General features: G+C 45.4%; 1 protein-coding gene and 1 long non-coding RNA gene across 2 annotated transcripts in view; both read left to right on the top strand.

Annotated features, from left to right (window-relative positions):
• Positions 1 to 1,054: 1,054 nt before the first annotated feature.
• Positions 1,055 to 3,468, top strand: LOC131287992 (kelch-like protein 10). Its single transcript, XM_058317088.1, has 6 exons — positions 1,055 to 1,296; positions 1,404 to 1,652; positions 1,727 to 1,994; positions 2,057 to 2,182; positions 2,358 to 2,633; positions 2,707 to 3,468. The coding sequence occupies exons 1-6, from the start codon at positions 1,055 to 1,057 to the stop codon at positions 3,466 to 3,468; spliced, it is 1,923 nt and encodes a 640-aa protein (XP_058173071.1).
• Positions 3,469 to 4,517: 1,049 nt separating this feature from the next.
• LOC131288612 (uncharacterized) overlaps positions 4,518 to 19,933 on the top strand; it is a 45,582-nt gene continuing 30,166 nt past the window's right edge. Inside the window, exon 1 of the long non-coding RNA XR_009189265.1 lies at positions 4,518 to 4,661. This is a non-coding gene — a long non-coding RNA (uncharacterized LOC131288612). The remainder of the gene's footprint in view (positions 4,662 to 19,933) is intronic.

Below are 19,933 nucleotides of genomic sequence, written 5' to 3'. Positions count from 1 at the left end.
CAAAGTTAACAACAGTCAGCACTCTTTTGCGGGATAAAAGATAATATTCGCAATACTAAAGTTACTCTTACATGAAACGCAAACTGCCTAGTCCAAAAAGTAGAGCAATCTTTTAGATTTGATTGCGCATCACCACTTTTCGACAACTTCTACCATTACGAATCAATTTTTCTCCCGGTAAATTTTCCCATTGTTGGGATATAATTTTATTTGCAATTGAAATCTCACAAACAAACACATTTCAGCGTTTTCAACAGTATGTTCGCGTTTCATGTAGACTCGGTTCCATTAGTCAAACGTGTTATGAGGGTTGGATTTAATCCAAGAAACATAAGGTTAAGTTTGCTCTTCTTGTTAATGTCTCGTGTATGGCGTTATGTTAGGCCTTCCATCAGACGTTTAAAAAACTTACATTATTAAAAAGTGATAACACAGCGAAGGTCTGTAAGAAAATTTATATCTGCAGTTCGGATTCTGCAGGAAAATTTTAAGATAACAAAACGGAAAACCGATAGGACATAAGGATGAACAGAATATAAACCGAAGAAGTCAAGGGATATACATTTATGAGGCAGAATATGTATTTGCCAACCATAACGATTAGCAGTGCGTTGTGAGGTAAATAAATATAATATGTGACACGAGATATTGTGCTCCTACGTTGGGAGTAAAAGGAACAGTTGCAAGAAACGTGCGTGGACCAATTTGAAATGTATTCAATAAATCAAAATCGTCAACACAGCAGCTTAGCGAAGAGGCCTGCAGTACAAATAATTCAGTACTTTTAAAATAAAAATGAAATCGAAAGCCGATGTGTCTGAGGTTGTTTTTTAGATTTAGCTCAATATTATACTAGATGCAACATGCGCTTAGAGATATTGTGGTACTTCAAAATGTAAAATCAAGTAGCCATAGTTAAGAGATTTCAACACTTTATCCAGCCCTGTTAAACAAAGGGCGGTACATTAACTTCTTCAGAAGAGCTACTTTATTATTCGTTTAGGTTTCTATTCCCTTCTATCCCTTTGGTCCCGGGACATTCAATCAACTCGAAATGATGGACGAGCTGCACCCGAGCGTTGTGGATCAATCTTCCCGCTCGTCTCCAACCGCTTCGGCGTCAACATCAACCGAGTCGCTCGGGCCTAAACGATGCATCAGTTACGTCACGATGCAGGTCCTGAATGCGATGCGGCTTAGCGAAACACTGTGCGATGCCTCGATCGTGCTGCCGGAAACTGGCCGCGAATATCGAATACACCGCGTCATTATAGGCTCGTGCAGTGACTATTTTCAGTAAGTGACCAATTCATCCTTTTGTAACATCCAGCCCTCGATGCCTCATTTGCCGTACTTTTTAATTTAAATAAAATCTTTAATTGATTTTTTTATTTCTATTTTAGTATCTTATTTACAACAACAGTGCCGAGTGAGAAATATTTCCTCGAACTACCTGGTATTCCCGGTAGTATTATGGAGGAAATCATCCGTTATGCGTACCTGCGGGAGTGTGCGCTGACCGAGGACACCGTCTTCGACGTTTACGCCGCGTCCGACTTTCTGCTCATAAATAGCCTCACGGAGCGCTGTACCGACTTTATCCTAAGCCGGTTGCGGCTTGATAACTGCGTAACAGTTATGCTCTTCGGAAGGTGTGTGTATTCTTGTAGTACACAATTAGACGATTAGAATCGCAACAGTAACCCTTTATTCAAATTATTTTCAGACAACATGCGTCACCGAAGGTGCAGAAAGCGGCCTGGCAGTTTATGCTGAAACACTTTACCGCACTAGTAGAGAGTGACATGAGCGAACTGTTGCGGCTGGAAGTGGACGACCTAGGCGCTCTGTTGGCGGATGATCTACTGAACGTGCGCGAGGAGGACGTTGTGTGGGAATTTCTGCTACGCTGGATCAATCATGATCCGGGAAAACGTGCTCGGTACATAGGCAGGTTGATGAAAACCGTCCGGTTCGGTTTAATGACCACTGAGGTAGGCACATTTAGCAGGACTTTTTGTTTTGTCACTAAACGGTTTGCGTTTTCATTTTGCAGTACTTTCTTGAGAAAGTAAAAGATAATCAATATGTGCAGGCGAGCGAAGATACGAAGCAGTTAGTCATTGATGCGCTAACGTTCTTATATGATCTTGAAATGATTAGCACAAAGGCAATGAAAGAGGTGAGTAGAAGTAAATTGGAATGCAATTTTCATCGATTTGCACCCACGACGATTTTAATACTTAATTATTTTACACCCCGAGTTTGTAGTAAGTCTGCGATGTAGTGTAGTGTATTCTGTACTAAGCCAGGTTCACTGCTATTATGGAATTAATGATTGTTTCCATTGATTGCAGATGAAAACCCCTGCCATGGCTACTCCTCGTTTGCCGCATGAAGTAATCTTTACCGTCGGAGGCTGGGGCGAAGGCCAATCGCAGTCGATAATCGAGACGTACGACACCCGGGCAGATCGCTGGATAAGGGTACCCCACGAGGATTCGGCCGGTCCGAGGGCATACTACGGTGCGGCGCATATTGGCAGATATCTCTATTTCATTGGCGGCTACGACGGGGTAGAACATTTCAACAGCTGTCGCCGATTCGACATGATCGAGAAAGGCTGGAAGGAGGTGAGTAAGGAAATAGCGTCATTTTCCTTGGCTCCTACCTGATAGCCCCTGTTTTCCGTTTCCATCGGTACAGATAGCACCGATGCACTGTCGACGATGCTACGTCAGTGTGGTAACCCTAGACGGTTTCATCTACGCCATGGGTGGCTATAATGGTGCAAATCGGCACAACTCGGTCGAACGGTATGACCCCCGTACAAACCAGTGGACGATCATCGCACCGATGGGTTCGCAGCGCTCGGATGCCGATGCGTGCACGCTCGATGGCATGATCTACATCACCGGCGGGTTCAACGGGCACGAGTGTCTCAATACGGCCGAAATGTACGATCCACGGACGGACAGCTGGTCACCATTGCCTCCGATGCTACACCGTCGGTCTGGAGTTTCCTGTGCCGCTTTGTGCGGATCAGTGTACGTGGTAGGCGGTTTCAACGGGCTGATCCGGCTTAATAGTTGTGAGCGGTACGAACCTGCGGCACGCCGTTGGATCGCCTGCAAGGAAATGTACCACCAGCGAAGTAACTTCGGCCTGGAGGTCATCGACGATATGCTGTTCGCGATCGGTGGCTATGACGGGGTCAGTGCGATCGCGTTCGTCGAATGTTACGGTCCGGAGGCGAACGAGTGGCTCGAAGCGACAGACCTCAGCATGATGCGATCCGCCTTCCGTGCTGTCACCGTAGGCGATTTACCGAACATCCACGACTACGTACATTCAAACAAGGAGAATCTCATCAACGAAATGAACCAGTACCGACATTTCCTCCGGTCGGCGGAAGGCAGTATCGTTCCAACTTCATCAACCAGCGAGAGCGACAATGAGGTCGACTAAACGATATGATCGGCATGTAAGGAGTGGTGGAATAGTACGGGGCAGTTTATGTTTCAAATTCATTGTAGCTTTATGAAAATCCAAATTGCACTTATGAAAATAAATCAAATCGTAAATATAAGTTTATTTTTAAAACACGTGGGAGCGAATAATAATATGTTATCGAATTCTTGTCTTCATTTTCGAGGTAACGTTCAAATTAAGACCGTTTTTTAAAACATTTTCGAACTAGAGTGATTTTCGAATCACAATTTTGAAGCGCAATTTCCGCGAACACTAGAAACGATGGAACAATCTTTACTTGGGAAAAGTTGTTGGTTTGTAAAACACCTTTCATTTCAGGGGTCTGTTGCTAACATTTATTATTTACAAATTTGCCTTTTCAGCCATTATAATGTATTTCATGTTGTGACCAAGGTTCTTAAAGCTTGTCGGCGCGCTGCTGCTTCGTTCTAGTGGTGGGTACATCGAATCCACAAATCCGAATCTCATTCCATCAAACAGTCGCGAGAAGATGTAAACCAATCAATACCGGTCTGGAAATCGTTTACCCGAATCTGAATTTCCATCAAATCATAACTCGCTTTTTCCGTAATAAAAGCATGCCACACATTTCCGAAGTGACCTTCACCACTGTAAGTAGTTCTGTTAATCTTGAAAATCAACTAACGTATGGAAACGATGTGTTTCGCAGGCATTGAAAATCGGGCACAGTGATTTTTGTATGTAACACTGTCTATTTATTGAAAATCCTTTGTTACGTGACTAATTCGACTCATCTCGTGCCTGGTTCGAATTAAATCGCGACCAAAAAATCAAATCTTATTCGAATCGTATTCAAATGAAATCTGATTAGAATCCCAATCGAATCAAATCTTTAGAACCCGTCAAATGTGATCCAAATCCTTAGAATTCGTCGAATGGGATTCGAATCTAGAGAATCCGTCTAGGGATCGGATCTTCCGAATCCCGATTCTGCCATCACTAGTATCAGCCGCGTCGGCCATTTTCGACTACAAGCATCTAATATAGCAGCCATTTTCGACTATTAGCAGGTAGTGTGAAGACGCGTTACTTTTGACTCCATCGAACCGGGCGGAGAAAATTGCTACAATCCAGCCCATTTGTGGACTTTTCCGGTGTGCAAATGTCGTTCGTAGCGCTCGCTAGATCGACCTGGTGCTAGATGCAGTGTAAGTGGCCAGTTACCGACGCCAACGTTCCATTTTTCAGTGCAGTTGCGGAGCCAGGCCCAGTGGTGTGTCGGCCTGCTAAGCGGTAGCCGCGGTTTTCTTTTCTTTTTTTTCCATCGTACCGCCGCTTGTTCCGCCGTTTTCTGGCGTAGCGCCGATGCCGATTCCGGTGGCGGCGGTAGTGGATCCATCGGTCCTTTCTACGAGTGGTGGTCGGAATGGGGAATGGCGCGTGCATGGTCACCTTGCCAGCAGTTCGTTTGTGGGGGAGCAGAAATAAGAAGTGCGAAATCAAATCGACGGTATCTCCGCATCATCATCTCTGTCCGCTTCCGTCTCGGGTGGCGTTTAAAGGTTGCAGCAATCGGCGTGGCGTGGCGGGTGTATGCGAAAGTAGCAGCGAGGAAAATGAAATAGAAGAAAATATGAGTGATGATGGGGTGACATGAAATTGTCAATCCGTTGTGGCCTTGCAAAAAAAAATAATTTGGAAACACCAAACCAGTGCTGACCGTGTAAGAAGAACAAGCTCTAGTGAAGAATAATTTTTGCTTCCACCTCAAAGCCGGCGCTGGCAAGAAGGTAAAAGCAAAAAGGGAAATGAAACGAAACGAAAAAGAAAAAAAAATGAACCGAACGGTCAACCTACGAACCCGGGAACCACATATTAGGTAAACGCGCGCGCGTTCATTAATGCCCGTGTTGTGCGTGCGTGCGTGCGTGAGTGTGTGTGTACAAGTGTTTGGTGTCGGTGGCTCCGCGAGTGGTACGGGGTGTGAATGTGAAGGTCCCCGAAAGGAGCAAAAGAGAGCCGCCAAGAGTGCCGCGGTGCGGGCATGAAACGAGAAAGCCAGTGGCAAAAAAAAAGAAATTAAATCCAAACCAGCGCCAGCCGCGTTTCAAGAGCATCAAGAAGATGGGAAAGAAAACCCTCACCGCCCGCTTTCAATGCACCTCTCCCTCCCGACCTCCCTAGCTTAGGCAATCCGCGGACGAGTGATTGAGGATTGGGTGAGGAGTGGCGGCAGGCGCGCGGGGTGCTACGATTGAAGAATGATTCGGCCATATTCCGGGTATTCTACCGTTCGCGCAGTCAGTTCGATTGTTCGGCAAGATTGTACTGCCCGACCCCGGGTCTTGGTTTTTGGAAGCATTCGAAAAGTCACCGTAGCAGACGAGCGCGCTCCGCAGTGCGAGACGCCGAACGCGTCACCCCCATGGGCTTTTGGGAAAGGCGACGGAGTAGACGCGAGAGGAAAAAGTGTGACTGTGTGTGTGTGCGTTGCCACACTTACCCTGCCGTTGTACTTGTGCGAATGTACGTGCGTGTGTTTTATGTATGTGACGTGCGCGCGCGCGGGCGTGTGTGCATGTGTGTGCGGGCGCGGTGTGATTCTTAGCGAGAAGAAAGATAGTGAGCGGGTTCGCGGTATTCACTACTGCGCCAAGCTCATATGTCATTTCATCTCATCCGATCGCCGGGCGTGCGTTCCGTTTTAACGGCACCACTTGTTTTTCCTCTTTCTATTGCTGTCCTTCATTCAACTAATTTCCCCCCGCCTCTGCCCCCTTTTTGCATTTCACTTTGGCGCCATCGTGTCCAAACGATCCGCGCCCCGCACTCTCACAACGACTCATTCTCAACAGCCAGCGGTTGGTGAGCGGTTCTGTTTCTCTCTGTGGTTTTTTTTTCTTCATGGCCATTTTTTTGCTTGTTTTTAGACGGACAATTTTTGTTGTTATCGGTCTGTTTTTGGGTTTCGACGAATGGCAAATTTTTCATCAGAAAAAACTATGATAACCACCGTTGAGTTTTGTTTATTTTTATCCTGTCGTTGTAGCTAAAGGCTCTTCGTAGAGGGACAGCGCATACGACGTTAAGATCAATGGCCAGTTCCAGGGAGTGACTTGTGAAAAATGTCAGCTAATCAAAAGGATATTTTACCTAATGTAAAGTAGGCTGGATGATACAGCACAGCATCGAATTTTTCCTTCCTGAACGGATAGACTTTAAATGAACAAATGATGATTTTGACTGTGGAAGAAAGGTAAGGATTTGGGACTCTATTTTGGCTGTCTCAAAGTATTGATGCACAATGTAGAAGTTAGGGCAATGGAAAGCTGTTCCCTGTCGAATCTGAGGCAAATGCATACCGCAAAACAACAGCCTGCTTGGATTGTGTGGTGTAAAAATAATGGAACCCATTGTGCCGCGGTGCAAAGTTGTCAAATGTGTACCTTGTCGTGGTTTGGTTTTCCTCTTTTCAAACCGACTGCTACAAAGGTACATGTGCCGGTAACAATGGCAAAGGGTAGCGACAGACCGTGCGGAAAAGTGGAAAAAGCGAACGTTGCTGGATGCCGTACACCGACGGTGTTGTAACAGACGCTGGTCTCGGGTTGGCCTTCGGTCCAAAACCCGGCCACAGTGACTTCGGTATATTTGCACAAGCGGATTCGTTTCGCTTGCGATAAAACATAATCGGTAGCGGGAACAAGCATGCAAGAAGCACATAACGAATAACGAGTAAAAATCTATTGGGGGTGGTGGTGACACTGGGTGGAAGGTGAGGCAGCCAAGTGCACACATGCATGCATCCGCCCAACGGCATGGCGCGCGGTGCTTCAGAGATTATGCATTCGGTTGGAGTAGGCGCTGCTCACCTTTGCCGTTGTTGTTGTGCTTCACCACGAAAATAATTGGGCGGCATCACGGATGAACTGGAAAAAACAAAGAGCGACATCAACAACATTGTAGCGGCAGCGGGCATTAAATAACGGACGCAAAATGCGAGAAGCGCGCTCGATCGAAGCAGGCTTATGGCGTTCGTTGCTGACGAAATCATTATCGTCTTCGTCGTCGTCGTCGTCGTCGTCGTCGTCGTCTTTGGGTAAGTGTATTAATTTTTGCTCTGATGAATCGCCCACTTAGCAGGCCCAACTCTAAAGAGGAGTCGCCGCCAAACTCACTGACTCACGCGCTCACCGCACGATCTTTTTCTTTCACGATCAAACCGGTACGGCAACAACCGGTTTCACGCGCCGGCTGCGAAGTTTTGCCGCACGATGGGGAAGGGAAAAAAAATGCCGGCCCTCGAGGAGGGCGTCTCGATGTAGTATTTGAATGAACAAAAAAGAAAAGGAAGCATCGTGTGATGGTGGGTTGCCATTTAGGACTTTACATACTAGCTGTCTCGCGAACCATAAAACAGTGGCCGCCTTGGGTTGACAAACAAACGTGCGTGTACAATCGCGCGAAGGGATGAAGAAGAAGATAATGTCCAATGAAGTAGAGCACCGTAAACCTCTAGAGAGGGTTTGAGTGTTTTTCTTCCTCCCAGGTTTTTGAAGGCGGGTAGAAGACGCAGGCACCAAGGCCAACTGTCTGGCCTTTCGCGCCCGATGCAATGTTTTTCAACACGTAACCCGGATCTTGGACTATGCAGACATGAAATACAAAATGTAGCGGATGTTTGTCTAGTGATAAATAAAAAAGGGTTTAATAATAGCTTAAACTAGAACGTGGTTGCTTCGATTGAACGAATCGGAACGAAATCATTCCGATACAAAATCAAAACGTGTAAAGAATGAAAAGTTTTATGAATGACAAAGTACATCCAAAAAGTGGCGATATAAGTTACAACGTGTTTACGAGTGTTTTATTATTGCTTACGGATTCGATTCGATTGTATGATTTATAAAAAAAAACCTTATTTTATCTTTATTAATCATTTTGTTTACAATACGCCTGGAATCTACACCCATGACCTCCGAAGGTAGGTCAGTAGTTTGTATAGCGTCTTTTCCTCGCTGCGTCATGAGTTTTCTGTCCGACTTGGATGTTCACAGCAGTGAATTTATTTGTGCAAATCAAACTCAAAACTATGATGATAAGGAATTATCAATTTTTCGTTTGAGAAATTTACATTCTATTCAATCTTGGTTTCATACAACAAAGTTAAGGTACTCGAATTGAGGATAGTTCTTATAACTTTGAAGGTTTGTTTACCCTGATTTAGTGCGACACGGATTTTTAAAACTTTGTTTGACAGAAGAATGGTTCAATATGGCAATTGAAGTGGCATGGCAAATGAGTCCACCAGTTTTTTTACTGATAAAATAGAAAAAGGGAGGGTAAAGAATTGTAGATTTTCCGTTTTCTTGAAGCTATTTTTTCACAATCGCAGATATCGCTTTATCCGTCAGTAATAATATTTATTTCATAAATTTCCTTAGTAATAATAACGCACACACCATATGCAGCCCCGGGTCAGTGTCTTTAAACTCTTTCTGCCAGGCAGGGGAAGAAATGCTTGAGTAAATTCGAAGCACGTCCAAGGGACACTACATTCATTTTACTGACCGAAGCGCGGCGCGCGTAAGCGTCCCGGTTCTCGAGTCACATGACATCTAAGAGAAGGAAAACGATGGAAGGTAGAAGAAAATAGCGTCGGTCTTTTAGTTTTACTTTCCATTCAGCCAAACCCCCCACCCCTCGCTGCTGTTGGCACCTTCGCGTATGTGTGTTGCGGTTTCTGCGCGGTCTTCGGTTTTCCGTGTTGCTGCTTCCTTCTTGTTTTCACCTTTATGCGTGCGCGCGTTATGGCCGGTTATTTCATTGGTTTTATTTCGGTGTGTCTGTTTTTATTTTACCTTTTCACCCCTCTCCGCTCGGTTCCGTTTTCTTTCCTTCCCCCTCCACCAAGCAAGCCACCATCAAGATGCAGCATAGCGCGCCATCGTAGAGGGCAGTTGTTTTGTTTTTCTCTTCCTTTCGTCGTACAGTTTGCGCTTCACCATTCTATCTGTCGCTTCGTAACCTTCCTTTTTCCACTCTCCCTCATCCCGCTCTACTGACGGCTCACGTTCAGGGCCGTTCCGTTCTTGCACCGCAACTATGGCGTCGGTGTACGCTCGGGTGAGGTGTGGAAGGGAATGGAGAGGGGGGGAGTCCGTTGCGTCGGGGTCAGAGCCATTGGGGTTTTTTTTTTGTACTCCTCTGCTGCTCTTCTCGTCGATTCTCTATATTGTAGGCGATTTATTTTCCCATCCTTCTCGCTTCCCTTACCCACGCCGCTATGCTCTCGTTCATTATTCCTCGTTCCAACCGTTCGCTATTACCGTCGTAACCGCACCCTTCCCCTGGCACGCGATCCGCCTGGAAGCGAAGAGACACATCTCCATATAGCAGACGGAATTCTCGTTTCGCTGCCGGCGGCATGGCGGTCACCAGACCTGAGAGCCGGACGTCTTTGTGGCCTTTCCTCTTCTTTCCCTCGTTCTGTAGAGTGGCTCTCCGCTTTCTTCATACCCTCCCTGCTCCCTGCCTACACTCTCGTACACTGCTTTTTGGACCGTTTTAGCCACGTCATGCTGATACTGGGCCAGTGATGTAGTTTTTGAGGAAGGAAATAATATTTTTCTGAGTTTTGGTTCTACCTGAATGTAAACTGGATTCGTTTTCCAAGCTCTAGAAAAAGCGACAGCTGCGCATAAAAAATTATGCCATGGCAGTCAACGTGTTAGTATTTAATCAAAGTCTATTAACACCTTTTCGTACGGGCGACTCCAAAATTTTACATCATTCTCTTGTCGAATCTTTCATTCCGTTAATTTGCGTGCTATTTCATGCTCTGTTTCAAACCCACTTCTTGTACTTATCTAATGTACTGATTAAACGCGTGAAATTATTTAAATTAAAATATTGCATTAAAAACGCATGGAACCAAAACAGTGTTTGTTTACATCGAACTGACATCACTCCAGGATGGTTTTTAGAATACAATGCTTGTCGTTTGCATTAGAAGAATAATAATAAGTGGAAAAACTTCGAGATAATTTGACATTTCTGGCAATGAAAGTAAGGAAAACACAAAAATGTTTTCCTATCTACGGATGTTTTAAACAAAAACAAATTTTTGGACTACCGCAGGAAACGCTGTTCCGGAAATGTAGAATTCTTCCCGAATATAACAAAAACATCGATTTGATCACTGGCCTCGATGGCTTCTTGGCCTCGTTGCTCGATGTGTGGGCCAGGGGTGCTCCCCACCCGTCCACTTTCCACACCCTCTCCGCGACTTTCCTTTCCACTCTACCTCACCCGCTCTCTCTCTTCGTTCGTTGAATGATCCGCATGTTATGTCGAGATCGGTTGTTTTTTTTATTTATCTCCGTTCCAGAAGCGAAGAAGCAAATCCTTCCACCACCTTCCTCTCCAGCATGTCATGTTGTTTTTGCCCCTCTTCCTCCTCCGGGACTGCCGGCTGCACGGTCACTGCTTTCCCTCCTCTGCTGTGTCTCCCCGTCCGACCATCGTGGTTGGGATTTTATTTTGGATTGATCGCATCCTGGTGCGGCCGCGCGGGAAAGGATGGCCAAGCGAGAAAAAAAAGGCAGCTAGTTGTTGTTGGGCGGAAGACAAGCGCAAAGGGTGTGCTCGATGAGCGCGGCGAGGTCTACGAACGCGCATAATTTTATTCATACGCCACTTTTGCACTCGCCATCGTCGTCGTCGTCGTCTTGGAATGATGGGTTGGCACAAGAGTGTGGGGGCGGAGAAGGAAGAGGCCTACACCATTCCACGAGAACCATTCTCTTCCTCACGGGTGTGTGTGTGTGTTTTCATGTTTGTTTTGGTTTTCTTCTCGAGCTTTTCATTGTCGAGGCTCGTTGTTCTTATGGGCGCTACTTTTCCTCGCATGGGTCTCTCGTTCCGTCACTCCCACCTTCTTTGGTTGGGTATAGGTTTTTTTTTGTCTTTTGTTTTCTCGCTTTTTCCAACTTTCCGCGTGTCCCCGGTACCCTCATCCGCCCTCCTTCCAATAGCGTCCGATGAATATTCGATTAACGTTCGATATGGAGGCCGGCCAGAGCTCGGCTTTCGCTGGTTTGCGCAACGCAGCTTGGGCGGGAATGGCGCGTCCGGTTTTCTCGGGTTGAAGATCATCCCTCTCTCCCCATCCGCGTGCGCCTCTCGTCCTCGGATGCCGCCATTACATTACAGCGAACCGGAAAGTGCGCGCGCGTTCTGATGCCGGGGTTACACACCGATCGTGGTCCGGTGGAGAGGAACCGGTTCGGTTGTAGGTCGCGACGCCGCTTTCAATCGTGGATGTGCAGTGGCAACCTACGATGCCTAGGTTAACATAAATTGGCGCTCTTTTGCGGAATCTCTTGATATTTTTGTAGCCCCGATTACATTTTCGCGGTTCTTTGAGCGTTGCATAATGGGTGAACAAGGTCAATTTGTGGAGAAGAAGCGTCAGCGTGAAGAGATGCTCCTAACATCGAACCTGTGTTGGATGTTCAGCATGCAAATTATCATCCGCGCGTGACGCAAATTCGTCAGGGAGGGAAGGAAGTTGGCCCTACCTTCGAATAGTCCATTCAATGGAAGACGGAGATTTAATCAATCCTTTGCACGATGAATCTTTCACGAGTCTTTTGGACGGATTTAACATCTCGTTAAGACAGTGGATATGACGGATGCACTGTAATCGATTCGAATCGTTACATTTTAAAACAAGTTTTGCGAATTGTAAATTGAGTGGAAACTTATCAAAAATCAGAATTTAATTTAATGGAACAACCTTTATTTATTTCCTAAGTCCATAGCTTTTCTGAAATCAAATGATAAAAGTGCTACGGTGCAAATTTTTTAACTATCTTTTTTTTTTGTAGCGCTACTCAACATAAAAGTCGGAAATCTTGCTCAATTTCTAAGAGAATTGATTAAGACAACATGTGTTAAGCGTGTCTTGATGTTGTTGCAATAAAATGTATGAAGAAAACTCATCCATTTTATTTTAATTCAACTAACACCAACAGAACATGCCTGAGGCATTAACAAATCCGAGCAACTTCAAGTTTGACAGTTTTGCCACAAGTATTAAAACTATTTTTTGCATCAAAAAAGGGTAATTTTTATCATACATTTCTCGTATTAATCATCGTGTAAAAATAGTCGCATTGCGTTTCCATTTTTACTTTAGTAGACGTGTTACTAATTTTGAAATAATGCCCCTGGGGTGGAGAAAAAGTTATTTAGAGTTAAATATTGATGAAATAACATACAACTGACAAAAAAGTATCATTAAACCAAGTTCAGTTCACAACAACAGCTCAACAGTATATCAAATACGCTAACAAAAATTTAAAATCTTCGGTTAAATATCTTTCGATTGTTGACACATTTGTAACATGATGGTATCCTCCCCTAGCAAAACCCGAAAGCGAACGGAAAACGGTTTACATTTTCGTGGTAATTTGAGCGCTGCATAATGGGGCAAACTGGCCACTTTGGGGGAGAAAAGGGAAGCGTCAGCGAGAAGAGATGTCTGCGGTAAAGTATCGGTCGATAATTTCGAATTGCGCATTGATCCCAAAATTGGAGACATGCGCGCCTACATACCAATTTTCCCTCGCTCCGGCTGATGGCCTTTCCCTTGGATGGGAATGTCATCTGGCATGTGGGACAGATTAATGGGGAGGGCGGTAAGGCGGGTGAGAGATAGCCATCATACCTACCGTTTGACGACTGTCGTGCGAATAATTTTCCTATTGGAATTGATTTGCCTGTATCGTGTAATTGGAGTGTCTGTGTGTGTGTGTTTGTGTGTTCCGATGTGGTTCAGGAATAATTAAAATTATTGATCCCATCCCACTGCACGAATTGGAGAATCGAACTCATCCGTCGGATGATGACTGGCGTTCCGCCACCCGACCACCCATTTCCTCCTGGAAGCAGTGTGGGAGTTCCGCTATTGACACACGTACGCACCGCACTCTCTTCCTCCTGCAATCGAATTGCGCAGCGAAACAACGAAATGGAGACGGCGAGGACGACACAAGCGACCAAATTGCCATCATTGCTATTGATTGCGTCCAAATAATCGGTACTGCAGATGGCAGAAGACCGGCCAGTTCCGCGCGGTTGCTTTTGGCCCCCCCACTGTCACCCCCTTTCCATGCCGTCCATGCAGATGCACCATTACGGTCGGCGGACGAGAGGACGAGAGTTCTGTTCGGTGGGTTTATATTTCTCTGCCCATGACAGGCCACCCGTGAAGGAGGAGAAAGTACGTGTGGTGGTGGTGGTGGTTGATGGGCAGTTGGGAGTCCTTGGCGTGGTTTGTGCCTCCCCCTCCTCTCACACTGTGCAACAATAGCACAGACAACCAAGAGAGAGAGAGAGAGAGAAAGGCAGCCGTCGAATTGAATCAATTTTCCACGAAAATCAATTCTCGTTTCATCTCATCCTACCAACTCTGCTGCAATGTTCTGCCCCGAATGGAAATGTGCGTTGCAGGGAAATGTGATTTCAATTTTCCGATAGACAGAGAGGCCGGCCTTCGCTCAATGGGAAAGCCCCCTCGGATTAGAGGAACCAAGTAATGGAACCTGGACTTGTGGACGCTGCTGCGTTTGCGTTCAGGTGTCCTCCGAGTTGTCCTCTTCCCTTCGGGATGAACGCAAATCACGCAACAACCGGAAAGGGGGGAAGGGAATAGGAATGTGTGTGATTTCGGTAACAATTTTCCAAACGGGAACCGAACACTAGCATCCTTTAGAGCGGGATATCGGGATTTTACTGTCTCACTGACGCATTGTAGTATAACCGAGAGCGGACACAATGTATGCAATTTACTTGACAATAAATATGTAACTGCATCTGCTTTTTGAAGGTGATATCACAAAAACGGCCAGTTTTAACTGTAATTCGAATGTTTGCTATTGATAAGGTCTTTTTTTAAAGTTGATTTTCTTAAATTCCAAATTTGATTGATTTGATGATGATTGAGGGATGGTGATTCTTGCTCATTTTACATTATAGAATATTTTCACCCATTCCTAATGTGATGAAAATATTAAAATTATTCCAAATAACTGCTTTAAAATAATGGGGAACTAAATTACGCACGGAGGTAACTGAAAATCGGTTTGCGGAGTTTGCGTTGGCGTGTGGAACTGTTTCAATGTAATACCTGTATTCTACCCTCCTTGCAGCTTTCCATCACACACTTGGCCACACATCAAAGAGACTCACCACCCACACTGAGATACTATCATCGGACGGTGTCCTTAAATCCAAGCCCTCCCCCCTCATCCCTCTCGGGCACCGGAAAGGGAACGAAACACATCGGGATTGGATTTAGTTCCAGTGTGTATCATTGTTGTGAAGCCCTTTCTCTCTCTGTCTCTCTTTCTCTTTTTCAGCTTGAAGCTTGCCACTGGGTGAAACACACACACACACACACAGACACACAGTTAGGGTGTTCGTTGTATTCATATTTCGTGTCCGTGGTTGGATCACAGGTTGCAATTTCGATGGGACAACGTTCGACAGGACGAGCAGAACGAGGCCTATCGTTCGAGTTGGTGGAGGTTGGGCAGCTATCTCCCGGTGTGTCGGTTCAGACAGAAGGCAAACACACACACACACACACACACACACACACACACACACACACACACACACACACACACACACACCGTGGAGACCGGTTCTTCCTGCGGGTGCTGGGTTGGTTGTGGTGCTCTGATGGGAGGATGAGGGAAATAAACCGGTTTGCTGGAGCACCAAAGAAGAAGGACACGGTGGGGTGGAACGTGTTGGGAAGCGGGGTGAATGCCCATGTTGAGTGAGCGAGAGCAAAGATGGATGGGTTAAAGGGTGAAAGGTGTTTTTTTTGTACACGGCAAGGATAAAATAGAAAAGAAGAAAGGACGAGGGATGAAAGGGCAGAACTCGGTGGCAAAAGGGGGAGGAACGTCGGGGTATGTTCACAACCCTTTCTGAAATAAAAATGACCGCCAATGGAAAAGGTACAGCAATTTTTACCTGGATGCTGTGTCGGTTGGTCGTTTTTTTTTTTTGGCCTCCCGAGTTTTCCTCCAGCAACTCTCTCTCTCTTTCTCTCTCACTTCCCCTTCCTCTCTCCTTCCTACCAAGCGTCCCTTGGACTGGAGAGACACGCACGCCGCACATTCTCCGTTTCTCATTCGTTAAAACGGTAAAATAAGCAAAAGTCCCAGGCATGCAGCAGGAATGGGTGCAAGCTTCGTCATCACCATCATCATCATCATGACGGCGAGGACTGGATCTGTTTCTCCATCCATCCTTTTTTTTATTACTATTCCACGAGAACTCTCGGTGGCCTTTCGAGCGTCATCTTGCTCGGTGTCTCCAAGGTGATCCACAAGAAACACAGACTCTGCATTCGAACAGTGATTGCATTCCGGAGGCAAATGGTGAAATGGGATTTTATTCGACTGGAGGGCGCCTCAATCGGGGGTGGATGGGTTCCTGGGCTGCCAGTCAACCGACCCAAGACCCATCACAGCTGCTGCAGCAAAACCTATGACAAATTGTAACTGAAGCGAGTATCTGTCAATGGTAAATTTTGAGTTGACCCTTCCAGGCTAGGTTTGCTTTTTGTGACGACAAAGAGTGTCAATTAAAAGACGATTTGAAAACTGTGCACACTAACATCAAATTCAGTGTTGTTAAATTTGTTCATGAGTTTAGAACCTTGAATCTCTAATCACTTCCTACAATTGATATTGCAGTTGTAATGTTTTACAAGCAAGCTGGAAGAGAGTGGCTCGAAAGAAAGTTAAGTTTATGAAACGAAAAAGTTGAATTATTCGATTTCCAAATTTGCAATGTTGTTTACGATTTTTTTCAGTTAAGCTTCGTGAAAGTCAGCAAACCATATTAGTAAGGAAATACAAATATTTACAGATAACATTTTTGTACGAAAACAAAAAACACAAATGCAAATAAAACAAATAATGCAAGCTTAGTAAATGCAAGGAGAACCCAAAGAAACGACCTATAACAGAAAGATGCCTTGAAGAAAAATACCCAAGAAAAGCTAACGAAGCAGAATTTAATTTAGGTAAAATTTTGATAAAATTTGTATTCATTTTTTCTTCTCAAAATTTAGTCCAGTTAAGGCTCGCTCTCTGCTTATTCGTATTCGTTGTGTAATAATTAAACATTGCACGATAAACGAGAAAAATGTACAAACTTTTCGGTTACTGTTTTGTGTCCTTATTATGTCTTTCATCTGGTTTTATGTCATTTTAGAGGTTAGTACCTTTGAAACCACCATCAATCGGGTTGTATTTCCAATGTGCTCTATTGAAACAGAACCGACTGATAACAAGCCCGTGTATGTGTGTAGGTTTGTGAGATGGCAAAAACTATGAGTTTCATTGCAGGCCCGAGACAATTGCCTTCAACATCGCATTGGCATTGCGCAACCGATGGATCCCCCTTGTTGGGTACCGTGTGTTTTCTATTTCCTACCTTTCAACCGTCGAGAGCATTAGTTTTCCCGGGCTCCCCGGAGTGGATGCGAGTAAATACGCAGTTAAATACGCCGCCTCCCACCATCGCAGATGGGTGCTGGCGTTCGAAATCTTTAAACAACACACTCCTTGGTGGTGTGGGGGGAAAGTGTCGGGTGGGGCTTCAGAGGAGCCTCTATCTCTCTCCCCCTTTCTCCAATACAATTCTCCGTCATCATCAAGTAAGGCGGGCCGAATGGCTTCGTTGTCGAGGTGCATCGGGAGTGCATTCGTCGTGCAAGGCGTAAGTCCCCCTCCTGCTGCACTCTCTCTCCGTTTCCTTATCGCCCGACGATGATGACAGCGACGGACGGGAAGCTCGTCCCCTTGCTCGCAATAATATATGCTGGTGGTGGCTGGATTTAGCAGGATTTCACGTCACGGCGGCGTGTGTGCAGTGCAATGAAGACGGTTGTTTAACTGCTTCCCGTTATCATGCCCTTCGTCAAATGAGACTGCAGTTTACCGCGAAAGTGCTTTAATACCACCCCGGAATGGTAGCGCTGCGTAATATTTTATTCAAAAGCATTTAAATCCCATCCAACGTACGTCAGCGGGGATTGATGTAGGTGAACGAATTTCATCAAATATCGAACCCTTTTCGTTCCGTTTTTTTTGAAGAAACGGGTCGTTGGAGTATGAGTTACATCCGACCTCGGTGGAAGGAGTGATGAAGCGTACCATGTCCATCCCGAGGAGGATATTTTAAGCTCATCTCGCGGTCTCCCATGTGGATGCTGACGGAAAGGTTAGAATAGAATGGTGGAGGCATCGGAATAAGTCGGTGAGAACTCACTGGGATTTGTTTTCGGTGTCTCTTTTCTTTCCGGCAACCCCTTCAAGCTGGATGTGGGAAGATGCTGAAAATGGAAGGGTTGCGTATATGTTGAGCTTTGTGGGCCGCGAGGGGTGGGGGTGAGGTTGCCAAATGGGAGTGTAAAACATTTCTATGGATACTTACCTGGAAGACGGTGGAGAAATGGGATACGCTTACGTGCCCGTGTATGTGTGCCTGGTGGGCCGACGGAAAAACGATTTATAAATAAATCTGTTTCCCGTGCAAAATGGATACGGTTGCGCTTCGGATCGGCTCCCCGGATGCGAAATGGGGGGGAGTTTCCCGGGCTTCGGATACCGGTAAAATTTAGGGCTATTTATGCTCAGCACCAACACTCCACCACCACCACCACCTCCATTGGGCCACACCGAAAAATCCGCCCGGTGATGACCGACCTACCTGTCCCACTCCGCTTAGGGTGATGTGTTCCATATATGCACCAGTGGGGCAAACGTTAGTTCTGGTACTCGTTTAAAAATGTTTAGTTTCAATTATTTTGTTCGTTTGAATAAATTATCGAAAAATAATTTACTTATTATTTCAATTGGTTATTGAGGGATTTGTTGAAGGTAAAGATACTGAATGTTAATGATGTAAAACAAATGCGGAAACGCTAGCGAGTGTATCACGCCATTAGTTTTTAAAACCAAAATAATGTAGATTAAATAATAATAAAACAAAATGAAGATGGCATATTGAAATACGCGGTATTAAATAGTCAAAAACACGAGCAGAATATTAATTTCAGTATGAATTGTTTTTCAACTAAATGTCATAATAGGCGAAATTTTTTCCATCCCGATTTTATTGGCAGTAAGTATAAACTAAGTAATTTTATTGGGACAAATACAAACGATGTTTCAAAGACAATTTGCCAAATTTTGCTACTACAATGGTTTTGCTTTAAAATTAAAGCTATTAACAATTTCTCATTATTTGTTAAAATTACAATGCTTTAACTTTACTTCAAGCCTTATAGTATTACTATGAACCGTTGTACTAATAAGAAGTTTATTTTAAATTTACTTGTATTTGACATTAAACAAACGCTTTAACTTTGACAGAACGTGAACCGAAATGTTCCTCTCACGTGGTGCATATTGGAATACTTTCCCCTACCACCCATTGGCTGGAAAAGGTTTAACAGCGCGATGGATCGTCTTCACTCGGAATAGCTACATCATTCCCTCGATCCCCCTTTCTCCGTGTCCCCCCTCCCTCCTCTTCCTTTGCCTTCCTATTCGAAAGAGGAAATCAAAACACCATCTTTCCCGCGGATTTGGTGCAACTCCTCTTACCTACCCCTCTTCAACACACCGCTCCACACCAAGATCCTCGTCTTAATCGAAGCCCCTGGTGGTAGGTGTGCTCATCCGTCCGTCCGCGTTCTGGTGAAGTGTTTGAATAATATTGGCCGCCGCTCTCGCGCGTATTGATCGAACGCGATCCGGATCGAATGAAGGCCCGGGGAGGATGGGGGTGGAAGGGTAAAAAAGGGCCGAAGGTTAATTGTGACGCGCGTAAATTGGAAGCTCCTCCGCTGTTTGAGGAAAGGGAACGAGCGGGGGGATGGATGTTCGAGAAATCACACAAACAACAAGCGCCAAATGGTTGTTCTTCACGTTGCTTCTTGAAGATGCCTTTATTTTTCTGTTGGTTTGGAAAGGGGGTTGGCACTGGCGGGGCGGCGGGGTGAAGAATAATAAAACAGGCGCATGAAGCGCATCGAAAGACAGTCGCTATTCAGTGTTGCATCTTCCTTCTCCTCGTGTGGTGGGAAGGAGGAGAGAAGCCGGGAAACGCGCGAGAACATCATAAACCAAACCACTTTAAACTGGTAACCCTCAGTGGTGGAGGGGTGGTGGTGGTGGAGAAGAAATCTTGGAGAGGGGGGAGGGTCGTAAAAGGGGCTTGAAAAAAGGGTGAGCGCAACAGAACAGGAACAACGCAGCAGAAGCGCTAAAAAAATACACAGAAAAGCAAAATGGATTCTCGTTCGCGCACGACGACGACTACGACGACGACGACGACGACGACGACGACGACGACGACGACGACGACGACGCTTGGCTACAGA

This window comes from Anopheles ziemanni, chromosome 3 (genome assembly GCF_943734765.1).
Source record: "Anopheles ziemanni chromosome 3, idAnoZiCoDA_A2_x.2, whole genome shotgun sequence".
NCBI lineage: Eukaryota > Metazoa > Arthropoda > Insecta > Diptera > Culicidae > Anopheles > Anopheles ziemanni.
The sequence above is the reverse complement of the archived record's forward strand: the minus strand, read 5'-3'. Positions and strand labels throughout refer to the sequence as shown.

Excerpts from the sequence above, each read along its gene's own strand:
- LOC131287992 (XM_058317088.1), top strand. The coding sequence starts at position 1,055 with ATGATGGACGAGCTGCACCCGAGCGTTGTGGATCAATCTTCCCGCTCG. Across the intron at positions 1,995-2,056 it reads TCGGTTTAATGACCACTGAG|TACTTTCTTGAGAAAGTAAA; the intron begins GTAGGCACATTT and ends TTCATTTTGCAG. Across the intron at positions 2,183-2,357 it reads GCACAAAGGCAATGAAAGAG|ATGAAAACCCCTGCCATGGC; the intron begins GTGAGTAGAAGT and ends CATTGATTGCAG.